A 26660-nucleotide genomic window follows, 5' to 3' on the forward strand; every position below is an offset into this window, starting at 1 on the left:
CGAAGAGAGCCAGTGATGCGATTCTTGAGGTTTTCCTTCTTCCAAACCTTTCAGCTGATGCTTCTTACTGGTTAATACCCATAAAAAAATTGGTTGAAATCAATTCAAACATTTAGAGGACGGAAGACCGAAATGCACATTTCAGGAAAGACTGAGGACTTTGTTAGCTAACACTCGTTTCAATTCAATTAACCTTTGTTTCCTTGAGCGCTTTAAATAAACCTTCTTCCTCACATGCTTGGAAAGTGTGATGATTAAACATGGTAAACACCTTCAGATTCGAGGAGAAATTTAAAAGCAACTTGTTGTGTACACTCTTGGCTACTCTATGCGGAATGTTGGAAAGGTGGCTGAAATTCGAATAAAATAATTGTATATATAAATTTATTTTGTATTGAAGAAAATAACACATTTAACTTGAAAAGCCGGCAATTTTACTATCTACTAAACAAATAACCAAAGGCAAGTATAATTGAAATAACCAAAATCAATAAATTTTGTTCAAATGCAGAGTTAGCTCTGTTGCACAATTTGAATTCGCAGAAACATGATGTGCTATTAGTTGCATCGGTATGACATCCAAGCTGATGTTGAAGATATGTTGCTGTTAATCTGTGTGCACATCCTCTCACTGTGTTACCTGAAACAAAAAAAGAAAATCCAATTAAATTGTTCGTTCGCTTTCAATTTATCAAAAATCGTAAATCGTCTTTCGAATATTTAGACCCACAATATTGCTTCTCAAGGTTCAAAGGTTATCAGTTCTTTGTAAGTATCTGCCTTATTTCATATCTAGTTATGCTTATTGTTCACAAGATTTAGTAATTAAAATAAATAAAATGACCTTTTTCAGTTTGATGTCCCAGTGTTATGCCTTTCTGGCTAAGGGAAACGGATGATTAAGGCAAGTGAACGATGATGGGAAAAAAATGAGTCAAATCAGAATGTAGAGAAAATGGGAGTACCCCGAGAAACCCGACGGACGCAATGTTGTCCACCACAAATTTACTTGACCGGGAATCGAACCTGGAACCATCATATCGGAGGTAAGCGCTCTATCGTTGAGATATCGTGACCCCCTCTTAGTAATTTGAAGAACAATTAAAACTGTGAACACAATTACGAACACAGAGGTGTTAGAAATTATTTTATACATTAAAAATCCAGTATTAGATTATGTGCCACTTTCTTCATTCCATCAAGTCTTTTACTAATATCATTATTATCTTCCTTAACCTCTGTTTATAAACGTGGAACGTTAAAGAAAAAATTCAATTCCCCGCTTTTATGACCTGTAAGTAAAACAAATCTAATATAAATAAAGAATTTGTTTGTGTGTTTGTCTGTCTGTCTGCGTCCGGCCTGAAGGACCAGACGAATGGACCGGGGGTTACCAAATTTTTGTCAGGGCAGTGATGAAGGGTGACAATTTCAAGAGGGTAGGCCCAATGTTCCTCTTCTACTACTACTACTACTAATAATAATAATAATAATAATAATAATATAATAATAATAATAATAATAATAATAAATGAAACAGATTAGACATAAATATTTTACTACAGAAATCCCAGAAGACAAATTTACATAAATTTAACGTAATTGTAGTCCATCGACAGCACTTATTCGATCCGGATATCAATTTTCATATTAAAATTCACGTATGTGACTCATAGCTGATCTTAATTCGCCGTAATGCAGTATAATTGTTTTAATTGGGCATGATCGAGTGGGGAAGATGTATTATCACATTATCTGCGCTTTACAAGAAACATATGCCGCCTTATGCAGAGTAGTTTTGACATATGATTAGCGCCATACTAAAAGCCTGACTACTGCAGGAAACATATGTTAGTCGAACTCTTTAATATGGCACTAATCACGTCAGAACGACTCAGCATAAGGCCCATGTTGTTTAGTCTACTTGTACTGAAACGAATTCTGCTTGTAAAATTTCGTCTTTAATTATATTGTTTAAAACACATGACAAACATTCAATCAATTCATTTTGTGTCACTTAATTCCCCTTTAAAAGCAGAATCATACACTGCTCTTTATATGTCAACAACCTCAAATATTTTTCTGTACCAATGCATGCAGAACTCTCTTGCCCTCTGTTCTATTTTCAACACAGGCGTTGGTCTTCGTTCCTTAATAATACGTTAATTTTCAAAAGACCACTGACATAGAAGATTCTTTAATAGGAATTACATTACGTTCATATTCTCCACTTACTAACATTTTTTCTCATTCACTTTTGGAAATGTAAGAAAAAAGTCAGTCACAATATCTCAAAAACATACTCTCTACTCAACTCTAATGAACTCAACGAATCTGATTTCGTACAGGTTTGCGCCAACATAACGGGGGGGGGGGGGGAAGGGACATTAGTTTGCGATAACAGGCGTAGCATCTTTTAGAATAATTATTGCTTGCTCCAGCTTTTGCGTTACGTTAGAGTCCGCAAAATTAAGCAAAGTTGGTATGGAATGGAGCCCTACTTTTTTTTCTCTCTTTATTTGTTTGACACATTGAATCGAAATTGAGAGACAAACGCTTTATGTAGAAACGAAAGTCGATAAGCGCTGAGGCCGGTCTCTTTCGCAAGTTACTATACCAACACGTTTTCTTGCGAGATTTTCTGAGTAGCTTGGCAGTAGTTCTACTGCCGCCTGAGACACTGCTCGGTGAGCCTCCCAGCAGTGGTGCTAACCACGATTTCTTTATCAAAGAATAAATTTTGTTTTCAACTTAGAAACCTATCATACATTCTGTGCAAGGAAAATGAATTAATTATAAATTATAATTTCTGGAAGTAAATGGGTAAGCCGGGCTTCAGGGCCTCTTACGACCTTTCGCCACTGATCAGGGGGTACCTTGTTCCAGGCCCCAGACCAAGAAGTTTTTTTTTTTTTTTTTTTCAAAATTCGAGCCGGGGGGCGTTTACCGGGACATGTAAAAGTAGTAGAAAATGACCGATATTAGTATCGAATTCATAGTTTTCGCGGTCGCTGAGGTGAATGGTGATACTCCTACAGGCATTGACTTCAAATACAGCAACCATCGGCTGGGGACCACAGGTTTTTTTAATTTGAACAAGGGGATCTCAGGGAGCGTTTACCGAGATATGTAAAAGTAGTAGAAAATGACCGATATTTTTTTCGTTGTTCAGTTTGTTTATATAGATATTTTATCTGACTCGTGTGAAGAATGGGTATATTCTGCTAGTAGAAAATAAATACAAACTAATGATAATGAAAAATTAGCATAATTAAGATTGGAGGAGATAGGAAATCTCCGAGAAAACCGACGAACAGGTTTCCAGCACAAGCTTATGTTAGTTTAAATTGACACTTGCCAATAAAGGTGAGTGCTCTATCAGTGACTCACCCTCTACTCCGTATTTATATTTCATGAATTAGTGCACAATACGTAATTGTTTCCTTTCGCGAATTTTTTCTTGTCTCGGGATAAAAAAAATAAATTAATAAATATAAAAGTAAATAAAATGTAAGATATTGAGCTTGGGCTTGAGGGATCCTAACTTCGATCAATCATTTTTGTGTTAGATTTACGGAATCCGTCAATAAAACGGAACAAATATTATATTCTGTCATGAAGAATAAGTATGGCTAGTAACCATAAAGTAGGCTAAGCAAAGCCGCATCTAATGTATCATTCTGATCCTCTAAACAATAGAGCGATTAGATGTCTATGTACATAATCCCACTAATAACGACACCCTACGGCTAGATGCATATGCTAGTGTTGCAACATAAGAAAAACCATGAAAACTAGACACATTTGTCTGAGAATCTCTTAAAAGACGTCTTTGCATTGAATATGAATATTTAAGTATTAATTGTATATTCTGTGTATGTATGCATGCCTATATTTGATATATATATATATATATATTTTCTATATTCGTCAATATGTTATGCATGGTTAAATAACAATACTACTCGCATTGATATTATGTATGTATGATATATTCTTGTTGTTTATATTGATATCAAATTTTATATCTGGTGTAATTCTCAGAAGACAGGTATAGGCTTACTTAGTTTTCTTAGGTCATTCCATTTTTCTTTCAAAAATTTCTCACTAAATCTTAAATCAGTCATGACTTATTTCAACTTATTCACGTATTCTAGATTATTCCACTTACTTTTTTTTAACTTAACCTAAATCTTAAGTATTTAAATTCCGATTCCATAAAATTATTCCCTTCTTAAATTCATATTTTTTTGAAACGTCATTAGTCGTAAAGTGTCAGCTGAACTTTACATGAATATCACATGGATAAATATTTTCAAATGTAAGGTTGTCGATTAACCAGTTTTGTATTGCACATAATCATGAGAGCTCATTATGTAAGGATAAACAACCATAAATTTCACCTCGGACTGGTTATGAATATCGGTTTCATTAGTTTATGTGTGGCAGGTTACTTATAATTCATTCAAGCTATAGGTCAAGAAAGAAAGAAATGTAATTGACTTAAATTGATTTTGGTGCTAAGGGCTTATGCCTTATTCTTCTTATGTTATCATAAAATTCCAGATTCAGTGTTAGTCTTCGTCATACTTGATTCTTTTTATTTAAACATGTTTTGTTTGTTTCTACTCATTACAGCTTGTATTATGTTGTTAACCTGAATTCGTGAACTTTTCTTTCATGAACAATTGTATCCCTAACCTCAGGAATAACATTGGTTTTTTCAAGGGTTTGTTAGGCTGAACTAATAGGGCAATGTAGGCAATTTTCCAATTTATCTACCATGGACTGAATTGAACTGATTTTCATAACTTTCCATCAAAATTTTTAAATTCAAGATATTTGTTTTTTGCAACATTATTATTATCAGTATTGTTATTCTCCAATTTTCACGGAAAGTGAAATCGGTCTCGTTCGTCCCTACAAATCAGAAATTAGAGCAAAATTCTTTTTTCAGCATTGTACCATGTGAATACACGGATACAGGTGCGAACAAAATAAATTTTCATTTGCTCTCACGGTTTAGGGGTTCTTATTTCCCTAAAACCCTGGGATACCCAGGGGAGATAGGATTCCCATTACCGTGAAATCAGTCTTCATCAAGTCATAAACCATCTTATTTCGAAGAGCAGAGACTTCAACGGTGGGGCATATGACAAATTGTGGCACCCGGAGCACGAACTCCCCACTCGTTTTTCTTAAATTCTACTTGGCGGTCCGAACAGAAAAATCTCTCTTTACATGTTTTTAAATTTTCACATCAATATTAGTGGTTTAGTCTTGCGTTTACCATGCTACATAGCTGGGGTTTTACTAACAACACACGGTATATATTGAAAGGACAGTGGTATGTATTATGAAATTGAATCTTTGTTTTACGTTCCACATTAAGCCGTGTAGGCTAAAGAAGAGGGTGATGATGAGGATGAATGAAAGTGGGAGCAAATAAGAGAACCCCCAAAAAAACACGCACATGGTGTTGGTTTACCACAAAGCCCACTCGGCGCGAGCTAGGATTGACCCACGGATCTCATACACCAGAAGTGAACACTTTACCACTAAACCACAGCAGTCCCTCTGGTCTGTGTTAACATTCAGTTGTATTAGCAGTATCATTTTTTAGTGTGTGGTTTTCGAGTTGCTTTTAATTGCTTCGTCTTGATTTTTACAACTATTAATTCATTTCTTCAGATTAATTTTATCAAGCTACAGGTGGCAAGGTAATTCAGTGATAGAGAGTTCTCGTCCGGTATCAGTTGTCTGGTTTGATCCCTGTGAGATGTAGGGAACAACATTGTATCTACGTATTGTCCCGTTTCATCTCACGTTATCAATCCACCAATTCATATATATTCATTTCATTAATTTTTTGTCTCCTTTAGCCTGTAAAGCGTTGAAAATAACACTACACATTTCACTTCGTTTGATCAAGCCACATTATGCTACATTGCTACAAAATCAGTCAAAATCTAGCATGAGACATTGAACTGATTCGTAAATTCCTGAACCTAAGTATTGATTTTACTTCGATTACAAGCACTTCTTCACTTTTCTGTCGCTTGAAAGTTTTGAAAAGTTACTGGCTAGCTTAGGCTCGTGTATTTAATAGAAACCTAGGCGACGGGTTACTACTGTTGCAAGTGTACATATATAATTCTAGAGATGACAGTAAAAATGCAGACCTGTAAGTTTTTCTTTCTTTTTTGGCGGGGGGGGGGAGAATATTCGAGGACATCCAAACCAATAGGCCAGTTTTGTATGGTTCTCTGTAATGCATATAAAATCATACATATATTTGCCATAGGAAACTACATTCTTATATGTAAAGGCCAATATATGAACTTCTGCTGGCGGTTGTACCCAGTGGTGTTCTAATTTTTTATCAACCGCTTATATATATATATATATAATATTATTATATACAGGGTGATTCAATAAGAACGTACCAGGCCTATATCGCAGCTAATACTGCACGTAGAGCCTTCAAACAAACAATTGCATTACCAAATCGTATGTGTAGAATGGAATAAAAATAGTAGCCAGACCAGTGGCGTATCGCGAATATCTCCAGCGGAAGTCATCTGCAAAATTTGACATGGAAACAGAGGTTGGTTGTGTCTCCATTGAAACAAGCGCACAATGGGAGAAACGTCGAGAGGAAGCATGTTGTCATATTTCTTCCTTGTTTGGCAGCAACACGGTCGCATTACTAGATGAGTCAGATGGTGCGAGGGTGTCCCCAGTCACACCAGGCAAATGTCGGGAGGGTACGTGCAAACCATGCTCTGGCAAACAACCGCCGACGCCTTTGCAGGATTAACTCGGGGCCTAAGCCAAGGGTAGCCCAGACCCACAATGACGTAGACGCGCGATGTATCTTGTATGCGTACCTACAATATGAAATATCTCCCAAATCCGGGAGCATGTGTTGTGGGCTTGTTTGTCGTTGTTTCGAACAGCACACTCGTTTATCATTGCCAGTGATTGTGTGGCAATCCAGTCCTCTTGTAGATCCAGTAGCTAACACATAAATGACCTTGCTCAAGACATAGTCTATGCGGCCTCGAACAGACGATTGCTGCTATGTCAGACAGAGGGTAGAAGGATCGATGCTGTAGCCAAAACAGGTAACACAAGCTGGTAGAGTCCGAGAGTGATTAACCTATGCAGTGAGTTAAAGTGGTCCGTGTACTGGAGATGTCGTGCATTGAGTTCTACTACCCTTGTGCATTACAAGCTCGTGACGGGACGAATACGAAACTTCCACAAGCAGTGAAACCTCTTTGATTGTGTTGATGTTTGAGTGATTGTAGAAGAAAGTGTCGGTAGTAAATAACATTCATGTGGTATACGAATTTAGAGGCATTCCAAATGCTCATGATTTTAGGGGAATGCCGGGAAAATTATAGGGCTGCAGCTCGATTATACGCTGAACGCTATCCACAGCGACAAACTATTTCCCACAATCTGCTGCGGAGATTAGCAGCACGATTGCGGCAGACAGACAACATGAGTGGACGCTATGGTGTCCGGAGAAGAGTCGTACAAAATGAAGACTTTGTCGTTGATGTACTTACCGCTATTGCAGTAAATCCTCAAGTATCTTCGCGGAAGATCGCACGAGATCGTGGTATCAGTCAAGGTAGTGTCCTGCGTATTCCGTGGAAATCACATTTTCGCCCGTACCACCTCTCTCTGCATCAAGAACTAAGTGATGCGGACTGTAATTTACAGCTTCTGTTCTGCAACTGGTTGGTCAATCGCGTGAGAGAACATCCGAATTTCATTCACTTCATTTTATGGACTGATGAAGCGACATTCTGCAGCGTGAATCTCCACAATGCACGTTACTGGACAGCGGAGAACCCTGACTGGATGAGAGAAGTCAATCGGCAACACCGATGGCGCATTAATGTGTGGGGTGTCATTGTAGGGACTCAGGTCATTGGGCCATGGTTTTTTGCTGCTCATTTAATAGGTGCAATGTTTCGTGATTTCTTGCGACATCATCTACGCCGCTATTGGAAAACGTACCGCTCCATATACGTCAGACGCTGTGGTTTCAATTAGATGACTGTCCAGCCCATAATGCTGCCATGTGTAGGGAAGAACTAAGTGTTCTATTTCCGCAACGCTGGATCGGAAGAGGTTCGAATCCAGTTTCCTCCGCCGTCGCCCGAAATTACTTTTATGGACAATTTTTTCTGGGGTCGAATTAAGTATCTTGTGTATGTCAACCGACCAACTACAATTCGCAACATGCAAGACCGCATTACAACCGCATTCCGAACCATCAACGTGGCCGAGTTGGAAGCTGTTGCTCACATTTGTGGAAGCCAGGGGGGCGTCGACTACACTCTGCAGAAGGTAAGCAGATTCTTGAGCTCTTTACTCATCTTTCTCCAATAGTTGATTGCATTGCCTCAGCTTTCTGTTTCCATGTTTTGTTCCATGCTTTGGCAACAGCACATTCGGTTCGTCTTTCTTCGTTGTAACCAATAGCTTCTTCTACCTTTTGTTATAGCATCGTGCATTGTCCATCATATTTCTCCCCATGCACTGCGCTTCTGTCGCAGCCATACGGAATTAACTCTATTCAAATATTGCGTATGTCATTGGCTCCCTATTTAGAGCTTCATTCAACAGCAGCAAATGCACCTCTGCTTACTGTTACAGTATGTACACTCCCCTGTCGTGGTCTCTTGCTGACGCCATTGTTGTCACCACTTACACGGCGTGATTCCGCGTATGTGCAACTGTACGTCCCATTCGTTTCAGACCAGTGTTTACTCTTACCTTTGGTTCCGCATGCAGAAACCCTCACATCATCTGCCTTTGACCTCGTAATGTGATCGTGTTGCTGCCACAGAGGAAGAAATATGCCAACGCGTTTCCTCTCGACGTTTCTGTCATTGTGCGCTTGTTTCAACGGAGGCACAACCAACCCCTATTTCCATGTCAAATTTTACAGATGACCCCAGTTGGAGATATTCATGATACGCCACTGGTGTTGCTACTATTTTTATTGCATTCTACACATACGATTTGGTAGTTCAATTGTTTGTTTGACGGCTCTATGTGCATTATTAGCTGTAATATAGGCCTGGTACGTTCTTATTGAATCACCCTGTATATATATAATATAAAATACACACATATATATATATATACACACACACAGAGAGAGAGAGAGAGAGAGAGAGAGAGAGAGAGAGAGAGAGAGAGAGAGAGAGAGAGAGAGAGGGTGAGTGTGTGGTGTGTAGATAGATGGATGGATATCTCTTTTAGGAAACAACCATGCAAGGTAGACAAAAGGAAAATTTTTACTGAATACCACAAATGACAAGTATAGGTCTACACAGCATCCAAATATAATGTAGTTTTAGGAAATTAGGTAGTACTGCGGATATCTTGGAAGCAAATTATCCAAGATGGATGGTTGTCAAATAGTATTGGGGAGATCTTAATCCAACAATGGATCGACAATTCTTGATAATGGTATATATGCGTTTCAGATATGAATAACCCTTACCAATACACTCACGTGATTCATTTCAAATTCGTGATATCCGAGCACTTAAGATTAAGAAATATTGTTCTGAGAGATCATGGGCCTTATGCAGAGTCGTTTTGACTTACGATTAGCGTAATACTAAAGGCCTGACTACTGCATTAAACATGTTAGTCGAACTCTTTAATATAGCACTAATCACGCGTCAGAACGACTCTGCATAAGGCTCCATATGTTTAATCCTGTACCTGTAAGAAGGTAGTTAAACTGAAATTTACTTTTCCTGGGTATAACTACGTAAATTTTACTGTTATATCTGGATATAACAAACTATTCTGCGAACTTGAAATATTTTAACAACCGGTTCTAGCGGACCTGTGCGAACCGGGTAAGTAGCACCACTGGCCATATCTCTGAAATAATGGTAAGGTTTTCTACTGTTGCAATTATTACTTCAAAACCTATGTGACACGATACCAGAATTTTTTAATACAGTAAAAACTGTCTTCAACGGACCCTTTATTAAACGGAAAACTGCCTTAAACGGAAATATTTCACGATCCTATGAATTTTGGAGAACAAAACGTGTAAAACTCCCTTCATTAAGCGGAAACTGTGTTATGCGGACAACGGAAAGAAAAATAAATATTTAACGGAAAATTCTGAGTTCCGGACTACAGCGTTTAGAAGATGTTTAGACATTCTGTAAGACATATACATTACACTGTCTGCGATAAAATGTTCGTTCTTTTGTTAAATATTTCTGGACAGTTTTGACTTTCCCCAACCACTACTCATATTCAACCCCACAAATTATCCTTAATCCCCGCAACTTAATCAAGAATCATACGGAATGTCGGAAAGAAGAAAACGAGATAGAGGAAGAAGAGGAATACGATACCGAGTTGCAAGAAGAGTGTAGAATAAATACATATCAAGATTCTCTCAGAAGTTTAAAGGAACTGCAAATTTTTGCCTTACGAAAAAATAATTCTGATTCACTTAGTATAATTTCTCAGGCTAAGGTTTATGCGGAAAGTCAAGCAGCCAAGCAGCAATAAACACAGAAAACCCTGCTTGGCTATTAGAAAAATAAAGAAAACGTGTGCATAGCATATTTTATATTCATTTTAATTTTTGTGTGTGTGTGTATTTATTCGTAGAAGAAAGAAGTACTGTAATCGAACAATGTACGTATAGCAATATATTTTCTCAGTATGCCCCTTTATAAGCATTTTTTTTTTTTTAAGAAAGGAAAAGTCTACCTCCACTAAGCGAAAACCTGCCTTTAACGGAAATTTTTGCAAGTCCCGCTCGATTCCGCTAAAGACAGGTTTCACTGTATTACAAATTTTCATCTAGGAATTCGCGGATCTCTATCCACGAAAATGCTTATAAGTAGGAAGGAAAAGCCCCGTAATTATCTGAATCACGTCATATTATTTATTTATTTTTGCATCCACAAAACCCATTCAATGTTAGTCCTTATCAAAGAGCGTACATGAAAAAGACATTTTGTAAGTATTCATTATTTTCTCACAGTCTGTCTTCTATGACTCATGGTAAATAATAACTGCAGCTCGTTTTCCTTTTCTCAATCAGGAACAAAAAAGGGGGGATTTCAAGGTTCTTGTTGCATCAAGGTTTTTTGTGTGCGTATTCCCAGTCGTGGACAAAAATTCTTTCCCTTTCTTGTACTTCATACATATTTTTAAAAAGTCACTGCTTTGCATTCTGTGCCCGTAATATGATGGGCATGTGCGAAATGTTCATATCATATAATGTTATTGGCTTTACTAAAGGTAATGAAAGTATGCAGTTCACGCAACACGAGTAAAGTACCAAAACAATAAATTCTTCAAACTGCTATCTGTTAAATTCCTTCAATGGACTTCCATGGTTAAAAGAGAGTATATCATCTGGCAATTTGCTATAATTATAAAGACATTTAGACAGTGTTGACAGCAAAGAACTTGCTGGAATTCTTATTTCCAAGAATCAGAAAAGAAGGTCACAGTTTGGTACTGGCTACTAAGAAATGAGGTTGAGAACTTAAATAGTTATTTGATATTTCGATAAATTAATTGATTTGAATGAATATCATACTTTTATTTCGATATAAAACAAATAAAATTACAAATATGTTCTGGTAGGCCTTGGAAATTTTATGTACTTGCAGAGCTAAACCTAGGATTTTGAGGAAAGGATGATTTTTTTTTCTTCAGAAAATCATTTTCTTACAGTAACGTTCACAGGGGCACGATAGGTCAGTGGTAGAGCGTTCACTTCTGGTGCGTGGGGACCCTGATTCGATCCCAGCTCGCCCCGAGTGGGCTTTGTGGTAGATAAACACCGTATTCGTGCGTTTTCTCGGGGTTCTGCCGTTTCCTCCTACTTTATTCATTGCATTCGTTTCTCATCATCACAGTCTCCTTTAGCCTAGCCGGCATAACTCTGGAACGTAAAAGTGAAATATTTTATTTCTTTCTTAAAGTAATGTTTTACTCATATATGATCCAACATTTTGAAGGTCTTTTTCGTATTTCAGGAGTAGAGTGGATATATATTCCAATCCCTTTGGATATAGGCGGAGCTATGGGGGATAAAGGCCCATTGCCCCCACTTTTTGACAAAGAATAAAAGTGCCATCTATAAGATCCTTTAATTCTCATTTGTATTTACAGTGCCCCCTAGCAGATAAAAGGTCTGCCCCCCCTGAAGACAATCCCTAACTCCGCCCATACCCATGGGTTTGCCCCTATGTACTTGCGTGCTTATTAAGACTGTTTTTTTCTACATGAGTTACAATAAACCGTTAAATTTTTGATATGAAATTAAACCAAACAAATCGTCCTCTATCATTGTATTTACGATCACTTTATCAGTTTACTGTTTTTATAGTATAAATCCGCTAACACAAAACCAGTGTTTGAAATGTAAGGCTTGCGTGAACTAATGGTTCACATGAGACTTGTGAAATATCTTGTCTCGTGTCTAATATTGAAATGTACTTCTCGTCTCTCGTGTCGTCTCGTTTCATTTTCGAGACTAGGCGAGAAATTTCTCGTCTTATGAAATACACTAATTAAAAATATCATTGAATTTCCCCGCTACTGATTGCGAAGCAACTATTTGACTTCATATCTAAATTTGTGAAACTATAATTATGACAAAAGTAAACAAGTATTGAAACAACAGGAAGAGTTCAGAAAAATATGTAAATTGAGTCCTGTTGTTAGAACTATTCAAAATAATTGTCCTCTGTATAAACAAATGAAATGCGCTTTGTGTTATTTTTAGAACACTATCGTGCTTTATTTTACATTGGGAGTTCCGTAAACTGCAGAAAGTTATTATTTATTTTTCTAACATCCGTAATACTGTAAATATAAACTACATATGTCATCCTCATAAAATGTTTAAAATAGTACACTACAAGCAATAGAAACGACAATTAGAAAACAAAAAAATTAAACAATAAAAACACGAAAAAGTGATTAAACTATATATTGACGCAGAAACATTATTTTCCTTAATACTGCGCGTTTACTATTGGCTTGTTGCTTGACAACTTCATATTGAAAAGCGTTACTCATATATCTTGCAAGACGAACATCGTAATTTAAAAGCTAAATTTCAAAAGAAAACTTCCAAGAAGTAACATAAGGAGCATACGCTTGAATTTGCAGCATTGTAGGCAAGCTAAGACTTGGGCGTACTTCCATGTAAACAATACTGTGAATAAACAAAATGTTCATTTCTGAGTAAAGGAAAATCCTCACACTACACGAAAATAATTTTCACGGGGAGAATGTATGTGAACCACAAGTTTGATTTACCATCCATCCGTTTTCTTTGATCATTCCAGCAACAAAAATTGATATTCAATAATATTCTTCAGGAGTGCAGACTCGAAAAGATATCCTAAAATTGAAGTTTCGTTTCAAAAAGTGTATGTTGGAAGAGCTCTATCTCGTCTCGCCTCGTAAACAACACTAGTATCGGAAAGCAGTTCAAATCTCAGCTCTTTCAACACAGTGCTTTTGCTGTCTGACAACATACTGCAAGGTACTTCCATTGATTTCTTACATGACACATTTGATCGTGCCAGTTCGAATCAGTTTTAAAAACGTCGCAACTGGCAAAATGTGGCTCCTTCATAGCCCATACATTTATTTCTGTAATTTCTTTTCATGGGTTTGCTTCAAAGAGAACCTGAGCCAAAGGAAGGTAAAAATGTGCTGCAGCTTAGACCCCTGATGTTGTATTATCTCTGACTTTTAATGGTGCCAAACACAAGGACTTATTTGCAAATTGTCATGTGAAGCTCGTTCGTCATTAGGGACAATTTCCCATCCTATAATGATTAATTTTCCATCAACTCTGTACTAAATGGAGAAATAAATTATGAATAATAAAACATATTATTTCTTGCAGTCTCTGTATTTTACTCAAAATAGCTAAGCTGAATTCTTAATTTGGTTAGGGCCTATTTAAAAGAATCATAAATTAAAACTAATATCGGAAAGCAACCATCTTTGATTTAACTTAGATAAATTATTCTTGAACACTGCATTATTTCTTCAGCGCAGAATTGATTCATGTAGTGTTCCTCCACTGATTGTTGCACACTTACCTTCTTCGGAGACATATTTGGCACAGTAATGATCGTCAGGGCATTCCACTTCGTAAGGTCCCCATTGGGATGCGAATTCAAACTCCTTGCATGATCTCGTTTGTCTCTCTTTGAATTCTTCCTTTTCCCATTTGGATTCAGGTTCAACCTCTTTTATCCCACATTGGTAACAACGAAATGGCGATCCTTAAAAATAAAAGGTTTGAAATTTATTTTGAATTTCTGTTAGGGATTTGAAGGACTTCGGACCATCGCTACTCATTACTAAAATGTAAATGCTAATAATATGCTTTTTCATTTGACGGATTTAAAGAATGTTTTCCCAACAACGTTCTTTGTGCATACACAGAGAAGTACGCAAGTGGATTCCGTGTTTAAACCCTTTTGAATAAAATATTATGGAAAAAACAAACATTTACTATTGGATCAAACCATCTGAAGTGGTCCAAAAATGGTTGCTCGACCATCTCCGAAAATTATAAAAAAAATGAGTGTGACGAACCGTGTGTATGAGAAGGTCAATAACATCATTCATGTTTTCGTATGTGCAAGTGTGCAAAAATGGCAGCCATCTTTGTTGTCGGCGGAGTGCCAATTTTTGCATTTGCAAGCGTTTACAAAAATCACAGTTGTTCAGGACGTACGAATCAGACGAACACCAAACAAAAATGAATGTTTACAGCAGAGACTGAGGTACACGGAGAATATAAACTTTTGCGTCTAAATAAATATGCAGGGTTGCAAACCAATACATGAAATCACCAGAAAAACTACAGAAAATATCACAATGAAGTGCTATATTTTGGAATGGCATAAAGTGTGTGTGTGGGGGGGAAGGGGTCATAAGTTTTGTGCTGAATATTGTTGCTTGTAGAGAGACTACAGAAATATCCACAGCTATGACACTACTGGTACCGTAGGTTTATGGGGGTCCGAAAGTTTGTGATTTTGATGCTATTTTGGGGCATAATATCTCAGGAGGGCAAAGTGCTAAAAAATTGCTGCTTATGTCACGAAGTAATTCTGTATGTGAATAAACTATTGCAAAAAAATCATGACTGATATTACATGGATAAAAAGTGAGGACATGGTAAAAACGCGGAGAAAGCACGTGCGTGACGATGGTCAAAGCCCGGAAAAATTTAAATGTTTGGATTAAGTCTTATGCTAGGTCCAAAAACTACGTATTGTGCAGCAATTAGACCCGCATTTGTTTGTGTTCAGTTGTGTAAAATCTTGCGAGTGGTGTTTGTTCCATCTTTTTAACGCCATGATCATTACCACGCTTATATGGTAAGGAAGTTTGTTCCTCTTTGCACCCACGACACCCATCGTCGAACTGGACGCGGTATCAAGGCACTTAATGTATCAACAAAGTGACATTGAAATCCAATCCCAGTTACGGAAGTTAATGTGTTCAAAATGTTGCGTTAATCTATCCTAACTGTATATAAAACTACATGAACGGACATAAAGGGGTACTTCCGGTTGACGTAGAAAGTTGAAATTTAGCATGATTGTAGCTTTCAAGTACTAATCCACAGGAAAATTGCCAAAAGTTAATATTTTTAATTTTTAAGGAGTCAAGAGAGGGGTTGGATTTGTTATTTCATATTTTAGATACTTGGAATAAAAACTTGAAATTCGATATGCTTGTACGCTTTCGTCAGCGTTACTAAGTAAATCACCAAAAATAAAAAAAAAATTCAACCATAGAGAGGTTTCATGGGGAACTGAAAAGTCTTCCCAATGTTATTTATATGGGACATCTTCTACACCTCAAAATGTTCAGGCACTTCCGGCAGGATTAGAATGATGAAATTTTGCATAATTGTAGACTTTTTGGAGTAACTCACAGGAAAACTGCCAAAAGTGAATATTTTTAGTTTTAAGATATCCATTGGGGGATGAAGTAATTCTAATGTTGTTTAAATAGGTGTTTTCTTGTGATACAAAATCTTATCTCTTAGATAGTTGAAATACGAAAAGATTGGTAGAATTGTAGGTTTTAGAGGTTCGAGGCCGTAGACCGCGCAAACGCGGAGGTCTGGTGACGGAGTCCCCAGCTAGCCAGAGACCAGTCTATGCCATATAACGCAACTTTGTGAACATATTAACTTCCGTAACTGTGATTGGATTTCGATGATGTTTTGCTGATACATTAAATGCCTTAATACTGCGTTCCAGGTCGACGATGTGTGTCATGGGTGCAAGGGGGAGCTAACCTCCTTACCATATAGACGTGGCAATGATCATGGAGATAGAAAGATGGAACAAAGGCCATTTGCAAGATTTTGCACAACTGAACACAAACAAAAGCGGGCCTAATTGCTGCACCTTGCATAGTTTTTTTTTAGATCAAGCATGAAACATATCCAAATATATATATTTTTTTCCAGGCTACAACCATCGTCGCGCAGTGCTTTCTTTGCGCTTTTACCATGTCCTCACTTTTTTATCTATGTAATATCAGTCATGATTTTTCTGCAATAGTTTATTCACATACAGAATTACTTTGTGACCTAAGCAGAAATATTTAGCACTGCTCTCCTGAGAGTTTACGCCCCAAAAAGGGCATCAAAATCACAAAGTTCAATTTTTGGATCTCTCTAAATCTACGGTGCCTGTAGTATCATAGCTGTGGATATTTTTGCAGACTCTTTACATGTAATAGTATTCAGCACAAAACATATGAACCCCCAACTTTAAGCCATTTCAAAATACAGCCCCTTCAAAAGTGTAATTTTCTGTAGTTTTCTAGTGACTTCATGTATTAGTTTGCAACCCTGCATATTTATTTAGAGGCAAAAGTTTATATTCTGCGTATACCTCTATCTCTTCTGTAAACATTCATTTTTATTTGGTGTTCGTCTGATTCGTACGTCCTGAGCAACTGTAAGTTTCGTAAACGCTTGCAAATGCAAAAATTGGCACTCCACCGACAACAAAGATGGCCGCCATTTAGGAACACTTGTACATAGGACAACGTGAATGATGTTATTGATCTTCTCATACACAAGGTTCATTACACTCAAGTTTTTATAATTTTTGGAGATGGTCGAGCAGCCACCTCTGAACCACTTCGTATGGATTGACTATTATATGTTACTCTTATCACGCCTGCAAAAGTCACACTTGTCTGAAAAAAAAAAAAAATTATGAAATTGAGTACTTGAACCCTTTTAATGAAATTTTGCTTACGCCATTGTGTATACATATGATAAAACGTATATAAAATTAGAATTTTAAGCACAAATAATTAGTCTTCAGTTTCACTGTTCTCATAGAAATAGATCCTCAAACCGTTTGATTATTATTAGTCTAGTTGTTTTTGTTACGGATATTCATATTATATATGATATAACTTTCAGATATCCGACCGTAATCGACGATACAATGTGATTAACATTGGCACACATGTGGGACGTCGGCTATGGAGGCTTATATCTACAGTAACAGTAAACGGTGAAATGCCGACACTCGTGCTTTCTCCACTATTAAAATCTGCTGTTAATTGTGCTTCAATATAAGCCCTATCATGTAGTACCGAACTCGACACTCTGCTATGTCCGACGCATTTAACAAGGTGTGGCTGCCTTGTCGTATGGTGGTAGTTTCAGCGTCCTTTTCCGACCTTTGAAAGACACCATCAACAACAACTCGGGAACACTAAACAGGTTGCGCTGTTTTTGAGATGTTAATTCAGAGTACTCAGTCCCTATCAAACTCTGACCGTATCGCCAGGATTTCTCATTCTACGGTTAAACATCACACTGGCTGATCGAGTGAAATCACTGTTTGGGAAGCGGTTCTGTTGTCCCTCCCCCGTGAATTTTATGCCAGTCCAACGACATCGCTCAGAAAGTAAGGGGCCACAATGCTTTGACTGGTCACTGTATATTAACATTTTTTCCATTGAAGTAAAAAAAAAAGTCGTTTTGTTCTTTAAGTTCATAATCTAAATCTATCCAATATGCAATATGTAATAATACACCGTGGTCCCCAGGATTTATATATATATATATATATATATATATATATATATATAATTATATTATTATTATTATTATTATTATTATTGTCAATTCTTTAAGCAGCCGGACAAGAAAGAAGACGATAAAATTGTATGTGACTCGTTAGTAGCGTCGTGCCTACCTCTGCATCTAGTGGGAAAGGATCGCTGTTTCGCTCATATGTCATATAAGCTTATAGTGAATGTATTATGTTGGTCCAAACTGTTATTGAATTTCTATTTTTTTCTAACTCCACCGCACTAGTTCTTCCATAATTCATTTTCATTTTCAACCATCTCCCTTATTTTACTTGACCCAAGTGTGAGATTTAAAACTAATTATTTTATTTCCAACTAGGCTCTTTTCTGATTCTAAACATACAAGGTACGGGTAACCACATTAAGCTTTCTCACTCCAATTTCTTAAATTAAATAATGTAATGTTGCAATAATTTCTGAAACATTTATTCGTGAATACGAACAAAATTATAACGCGTTTTCAGGAAATTTCGTCCAAAGAAAAACTCACTTATATATATTAATTGACATGATATATATTCGAGTTATTAATGGAAGATTTGTTTATAAAACTTCAGAATCACATGAATCGAATTTTAGAAATTAATTAAAAAACCGCCAAGATTAAACTACCTATTGTGGATATTTTAATGAGAACTAATTTGCATTAATAGTTCTATAATATTACATAATATTCATTTCTGAAACAAACAAAATCACCTGAGTTGTTTTTTGAGAAAGTCATTCGAAAAGAAGGTTGCTTCCACGAGTAAAGTAACTTTTATGTATTTTTCATGACCACTGACTTAGGGCCTATATACAATATTGCCAGCCTATTAATGAAGTATTTATTTTTGAAATATGAAGAGAAACAGGAGAATCGTTTCTGAGAAGGTCGTTCGGAGAAAAATCACTCCCAAGTTGTGGATTGTTTCAGGACAAATGATTGTTGATTGTTGAATTGGGATGTAACGTCCCGTTCTGCAGCAAGGCTTTGAGACGTGGACTTACAGCTTAAAGTGAAATCCGAACCACATGAGCTGCCCTCGCGAATAGAACCCTTCAGGTTGTTAATGAAATATGAACAATATCAAAAATTATTAGACTAGGTTTTGAAAAAAAAAATATCTCAAATTTTGATTCTTCACCCTTCGGTAAGCAACCTTTATTTTCTGAGGTAGGAAAAGAATATAAATCCACCTGGATACTCTTTTAGGCTTAAAATTCGGTCTCGATACGTTGCATGGTATTTTGTCCAGAGGAGTGAACATATTTATATCAAGACGGATGAACGTGTGGACGGACAGACATTCATAGATAAATCTTTCTACATATCTAGGCCATGAAACGTGTAAATTTGTTGAAATTTCAAATTTGTTTATTTATTTTTTTCCCACGATCACCTTATTTCCTTCTCTTTTGTCGGTAAAAAGTTGAATAATTCTTTTGGTCAGGTCGAATATTTGCTGATTCTAAGCACAAAAGGTACAGGCCACCACACTAAGTTTTCTCGCTCCAATTTCTTAAATCATTTAATGTTGCAGTTACTTCTGAAACATTTATTTGTGAATACGAACAAAATTATAAGGCGTTTTCAGGAAACTTCATCCAAAGGACTGACTACGGTAGCTCAGTGGTAGAGCGTTCATCTCCGATGCATGAGGGTCTTGATTCGATCCCAGCTCGTGCCAAGTAAGTTTTCTGGTGGACAAAAACCGTGTGCGTGTGTTTTCTCGGGGTTCTCCCACTTTCTTCATTCCACAATTTAATTCATTTCTAATCATCAAGTCTGCTTTCGATTAACTAGCATATCCGTGGGACGTAAAACTGAAAGATTTCATTTCATTTAATATTTTCGTCCAAATGAAAACTCATCCCTATTTAAGAAAAAAAGAATAAGAAATCATTTATGATATATCGCGGTTATTACTGAAACATTTTTATTGAAATTTCAAAATCACATGAGTCGAATTTGGGAAATTGAAAAGAAAAAAGACGTAAAGATTAAACTACCTGTTGTGGATGTTTCAGTAATTCTACGTTCAAGGTAAAATGTTTTGATATCTTGCATTCAAGATAAAATGTATTCAAATTACATGAGCCCCTACCGGGTATTGAACCCAAATCTTCCGTAAAGAATGTGAGAATTTCATCTTGAATGTGCTGTCTGCCCTTAGAATAAAAGTAACTGCACACAGAGAAGTAGCAACCAACTAAAGAATGAAATATTTGCGGTAAAATATATTGCTTTACACAGAAAGCATAATAAGTAAGAAAGAATGTTTAAGAAACAACCTTATACAAGCGACAAATAGCAATAAGATAGAAATAAAATAGATTATGTAGACCTAACCACCACATTTGACTCAGTAAAGGAAACATCCCGCATATCATGTGTATGACGACACTGAATATGCATTTGTCTGAAGTGTTGTCTCTGTGACTTTGAATAGTGCCCGCTCCTGCACATTCGGTGCTCTTGCAATGCAAGTCCGAGACCGGACACATTTACTCCAATGTGATTAAATTACAATTTTGAATTCATTTTGAGTAATAGTCACATTTCAAAGTGCTTATATCAAGCAATTTAGTGCGTGATTGTAACATGATATCTTAGGCGGTTCAAAGGAATCAATTATCCAGTCCATAACAGCCCTGTCAACCGTATTATTCACTTTTATTTTTTTCAGACACCTTCCAATATTAATTCTCTACTCTGCGGAATCTTTGTTTCTACATTATTATTATTATTATTATTATTATTATTATTATTATTATTATTATTATTATTATTATTATTATTATTGGCTTCCTCCCTGTATTTATTTATTTCCTAGATTTTGTTAGGATGCACCCTCTGCAAAGAGTTAACTAAAGTTATTCTTTGTGACCGGTATTGGCGTAATATCACGAACAAATGTTCAACTTAAGTCCGTATTATAAATAAACTTTCAAAAGAATAGTATACACTAGACTCCCTAATCCGGCCTTTCTTTGCAAAGAGGAGTGATAATTGAGAGAGTCTGAAACTTAGTTTAATACACACAATACTATACTTTATTAAATATAAAAGTACATATATTATCATCATAGAAAAAAACAACAAAAAATAGGCCTCGAATATGTACGTAGAGCGTGAAAAATGCCTTACACAATGAAGATGCTCGACAGCGGATGTTTTGTCATGCAATCGCTTTACAAGCTACAATGAAAGTCACAATAGTACTGTGCGTATTTATCTGCAGTTACAATATAAACAAATATAATCGTTGACAGATTATTGCGACGTCATGCAGCAGAGGAGAGATGTGAGACGAGACCACTGACAAGTAAATGGTTCAAATGCAGGGGCGAATCCAGAGGGGGGGCGATCCGCCCCTGTTCAAATGGATGAATCGAGTTGCGGGATAACACATAGTGCGCCTGATAGAGGATGTGAAAATATGTGTATGCCCAAAGTTATAGGGACTGAGCACCATAAGAAACGGAGGGGGTCAAAGTTTGTAGAAGAAGGGCTATGCTATGTTAAAGAAATACATCAAGTAAACTGTTGAATCGTGAAAATAGTGAAAGACAGACAATGAAAACGGTGGTAGTTTCACATATTGGCAAAAGAAGAATAGGTAGAGTAGATCACGAACCTCCATCGCCATCTCGAAATCCGCCATTTTGAAATCAGTGATTATTTTTTTTTTTTTTTTTTTTTTTTAATGGAAAGGTAGTCATGCGATATATCAATTAGGGTCAGCATGTCCTCGAAAAGTCAATTATGAACTTTAGTGATCGTTATGTGTACTTATTTGGAAGATTTAGCATCATCTTTATAGTCATTTACGAAAATCTAGGAGACTGATACTTGTATGTTGAAAGTTTGTATTATTACGAAAACACACTTAACTGCAATAGTCCACTTTTCATTCAGATATCACATGCTACACTCGTCCCGAGTTGCTATTGCTTACGAAGGTGGACAAAGAAAGTTGAGTGAAAAATATAACATGTTGTGAAAAGAAATAGCGGTTTACCTACAGTGCGTAATAATTGAGTTCAATACATCAGATTTTATCATGTTGCAGTCTATAGTAGCAAGTATGTCATTTAACCAAAGGTATCTATATAAACTCCACGTTGTTTTCGACTAAAAGCGGAAAAAAAATAAGCAGAAGCGGTTCTTCCAGACCGGAACAGTTTTCTTTGGCACTATATGAAACAAATTGGAAGTAATGTCATAAATAATAATGTACTAATATACAACTTGGATATCAAATTTCACAGTTATTTTTCTTGGCTTGTAGATACGTTTAACTTACATTTGTTTTCGTAACAATCCAAGCTTTCAACATACTGGTGCCAGTCTCCTAGATTTCCGTAAATAACGATAAAGTTGATTCTAAATCTTCCAAATAAGTACAGATAAAGATCACTAAAGTTAATAATTGACTTTTTGAGAACATTCTGACTCCAATTAATATATCACATGACAACATTTCCATTTCAAAAAATGTCACCGATTTCAAAATGGTGGATTTTAAGATGGCGGCGGAGGTTCATGACCTACTCCGCCCATTCTTCTTTTGCCAATATGTGAAACTACCACCGTGTACATTTTCCATCTTCCACTATTTTTACGATTCAACAGTTTATTTGACGTATTTCTATAACATAGCATAGCCCTTCTCGTACCCACTTTGACCCTTTCACCCTCAGTTTCTTATGGCGCTCAGCCGCTATAACTTTGCACGTACACATATTTTTACATCCTCTTTCAGGCGCACTATGTGTTATCCCGCAACTCGATTCATCCATCTGGACCCTTTACTTGTGAGGGCTGGATTAGCGAGAATCTAGTGTAATACATTTTGTATGTTTTGAATAGTTCTGTTATTAACATTAAACACCCATTTAATCTCAAAATATCGCTGAACTAACCTATCAGGGTTATTAAGTGGAGAAAACGTTACGAAGAAAAACGTTAAAAAGAAAAGATATACGAAGCAACGAAGTCTTTTTCTGACAATTTATAAAAAAAAAATTCTGGAACAGCATCCATTCTTCATTTATTCATTTGTGGTATTGTGTATAATTTTTCGATACAGAAAAATTTCCAAGAGATTGATTACTTCTGGAAATCTTTAAAATCTCATTATCTGTATGTCTGAATTCATTTTTCAAAAACATTATTTCAATATTGTTTTTTTCACATGATTTCTTTCTGGAAAATTACCTTACTACGCCCGCTTAGAAAATTATCTCGAAAAAGCATTAAGAACTTCATAAGAAAGAAAGTAAAGGCACTGTTTAGACTTTTTAAAAACTGTTTCATTCACATTAGTTTTACCTCTTACTAATTATCAATATAAGACTCTTACAGACGTTTGGCGAAAATGTGAACTGTAACTACTTCAAAGTTATTATGAGAATCCTTATGGTTCAATCGTTTTTTTTTTCTAAAAAGTCCCACAGCTTTCATTAAAAGTACATATACTTTTATCAATAAGAGGAATTAAATAAAAAAATGTTCTTACGGATCATCATTATCCAAGCGTTAAAAGCAGTTCGTAGCATATGTATTGCAACTTTTATTTTAAATTAGTTTCTTAACCTTATCAATTAATGCACTGGTTCCCAACTATTTTTGTGAGATGGCACACTTCACTGAAAATCCACGACTTCAGTATTATTAATAATAATATAAAAGTGTAAGACCATACATTTCTAAAAAGTAGTAACTCTATGTAGTATTGAGCATTGTCTGCCACTGGATGCGTTAACTGGTACAGTCTGTCTCAAAATTAATTTTAACCAATTATTAAATGATTTAAGGTTTTTAAATCCTAAAATTTCGCGACACACTCCGTTGAACTATGCGACACACTGGTTGGAAAGCACTGAACGAACGTACGCAATGGAAGGTGCTGTTTAAGTGATTATACCTTCGTGAGCATGAACTTTGCGGAATTGAGTTTTCGTCACAATACATCTCTATGTCGCTTTTTAATTGAAACATTTGATAATTCATCTATTAAGCACAAACTGCGTTCCAGGATACCACCAATAACATGTACATAAAAATTCCAATTTTTAGTCAAGTAATCTGTCCAGATTTTAGTGGAACTCTTTTAAGCTGTCCATATGTACGACAAGCCTCCCACTGGATATAAATGTAAGGAAACAACCGTATACAAACTTGAAATAACCGAAATAATCACTACAAGCTTATTTTGCATTTAATCGGTTTCGGGCATAACGAGGCTAGGGAAAAACGTGATATGTGGCGGGGTATCTGTACAATTTGACACAACAGCGATACAGGGGCGTCATTTAGGGGGCAGGGAGGGGCATTTCCCCCCCCCTGAGTTTAAGAGGTCTATAGATTTTATCAACAGAATAGTAGTAAATCAGTGAAAAACGCGATATTTTACTTATATCAAGGGGTCTTGCCCCCCCCAAGCAAAATCTGAAATAACGCTCCTGCAGCGATAGAGGGTGCGTGCGTAATAAGTCACCCCCTACAACTCGGATCCGCAGTGAATCTACATACTTAAATTGTAAATTTGTGTTCCATAAATTGCCTATTCAGTGGGTACGTTTCATTACATAAGATTCTTGATTGAACGTCCCACAGTTGAGCCTTTAGGCAAGACGGATGATTATAAAACAATTTGTGGAACTTGTTTGTGGGACGAAATTCAAAAATCCAGAAAAACCCACGGGCACGATGTTGTCCACCACAAAATCACATGGCTTGGGATCTAACTAGGAACCCCCTCACACTAGAGTTGAACGATCTGCCTTTGAGCCACCGTATCTCCTAGTTGGGTCCCAAACCCATTAGTTTTGTCCTGCCGTTACCCAGGTTACAATTGTTCATCTTAGTGGCCATCTAGCACAGGTTCGTTATTGGCTTATGCGCTGTCATTTTTTACGGTATATGCTCGCATGCTGTATTTACACCCAGAATAGTTATGCTCTCCTTCAGTGAATTTGCACCCAGGAATGCAATTCCTCCCAGAAGAAATAATTCATAAGGTGCTGGGGTGGATTTCTTGATGAAATAACTACACAATTCATGAATTCATACATGGGCTCTGAACTAGGACATTACCAAAATATGTTTCTTATTTTCAACCACAAAATCAAAATTCAAACCTGACTTTTTTTCATCAGTTTCCATGCGAGCATTATACGCTTCAGAATTTCAATAAATGAATTGGGCACAACACAATAACATAATATTCGAAATCATCATGAGATTCTGCAATCATTTGCGAGTAACTAGCTGTAAACTGAAACACTTAATAGTATTGAGCTAAGATCTTTACTATTATTATTAGAAATACTAAAAAGCAGATCACAAATAAGTTAATAAAATTATATATAACGTTATTTAAAATCTCAGTATGACGATACATATTCGTTGGTGAAATCTTTGTTACGGAGATTAATTTTTCAACGCAACGTTTACAGCTTACAACAATGCTTCCATTATTCTTTGTTTCCTTATGCGTCAAATATCTATTATCAACAAGCCAAGGTATTTCTCTCTTTGGATCACATAATGATTCTGTTTATGCATAAACGTGATAGAAACACATCAATTTCATGATACATGCTAGCTAGACGAGATTCTAAAATGTACTCCTTGTTACCTTGAGTTATTTCTAGCGTTATTCTTCCTTACCATGCGTCACGTGTTTAATTACACTATTAGAATATCAAGTATCTCCTCAGAGATCGGACAAGAATAAACTTAGGTATGGCCGATTACAATATTTTGTGAAAATAATAATCGGAATTGAGCGTGAATTTGAGTGTAGTTTTTGCTCAAACTCACCTATATTTCGAGTTAAACTTAACCGTCATAATTTCAAACCGAGTTAGTTCACGATAAAACTGACAAAAAACGAGCGCGCTCATTTACAACCCTAACGTAAGTTATAAGCTAGGAATCTAGGAATGCATTATGAACGTTAGCAATGCATGAATGGGCAGATGAGTATGCCACGCGACAACGCAGCAGTAGTATTAAAAGTAAGAGTTTTGACCTCAAATCTTACCTGGCACGAATACAGCAAATAAGATGAAGCAGTGTGAGATCATGACACTCCTAAAACTGCGTATATGAACATCGAAATCCTTGCTACTGTTACTACTCGTGTATCTGATTGACTCAGAGCGTGCGCGTTTATCACAGGAAAACCAAGAACGCGTTCCTGTTTCCTTCCTGTCACTTGAAATTGTTTTGTCAGTTTATGTCTATCGCTTCTGCCTACGTATCTTTTGAGTTTGTAATGAAACTTTTTTTTTTTTTAAATCTTCATAAACTGAAAGTTATACGTGTTGTTGAAAACTTCCAAGTGATTTCAAGATAGAGAAGCGTCGAATAAAAATATTATGATCTTTTCTTACCTTGCCTGCGTACTGAAGTAACTTTTTCTCATGCATTAAAAGATTAAGACATTTTGTTATTAACACTAGCAATT

The 26660-nt window shown here is 36.3% G+C and overlaps 2 protein-coding genes across 8 annotated transcripts in view; one reads left to right on the top strand and one right to left on the bottom strand.

The window, feature by feature from the left end:
• LOC145688308 (excitatory amino acid transporter 3-like) overlaps positions 1-26660 on the top strand; it is an 885785-nt gene that overhangs the window by 828303 nt on the left and 30822 nt on the right. The gene's annotated exons all lie outside the window — the stretch shown is intronic.
• On the bottom strand, positions 377-26384 carry LOC145688310 (uncharacterized). The gene is made up of 3 exons (XM_081762347.1): positions 26235-26384; positions 14148-14333; positions 377-640 (listed from the first exon to the last, which is right to left on the bottom strand). Exons 1-3 carry the CDS (start codon positions 26275-26277, stop codon positions 438-440), a joined length of 432 nt encoding a protein of 143 aa, XP_081618473.1. The 5' UTR covers positions 26278-26384; the 3' UTR covers positions 377-437.

The sequence above is a fragment of the Thermobia domestica genome, chromosome 6 (assembly GCF_964235325.1).
Source record: "Thermobia domestica chromosome 6, izTheDome1.hap1.1, whole genome shotgun sequence".
In the NCBI taxonomy this organism is placed as follows: domain Eukaryota; kingdom Metazoa; phylum Arthropoda; class Insecta; order Zygentoma; family Lepismatidae; genus Thermobia; species Thermobia domestica.

What these genes read in the sequence shown, in the direction of transcription:
- LOC145688310 (XM_081762347.1), bottom strand. Translation starts at nt 26,277, where the DNA reads ATGATCTCACACTGCTTCATCTTATTTGCTGTATTCGTGCCAG. An exon ending in ATTTGCTGTATTCGTGCCAG is followed by an intron (nt 14,334 to 26,234) that starts GTAAGATTTGAG and finishes TTTATTTTTAAG; the next exon opens with GATCGCCATTTCGTTGTTAC. An exon ending in CAAATATGTCTCCGAAGAAG is followed by an intron (nt 641 to 14,147) that starts GTAAGTGTGCAA and finishes TTTTTGTTTCAG; the next exon opens with GTAACACAGTGAGAGGATGT.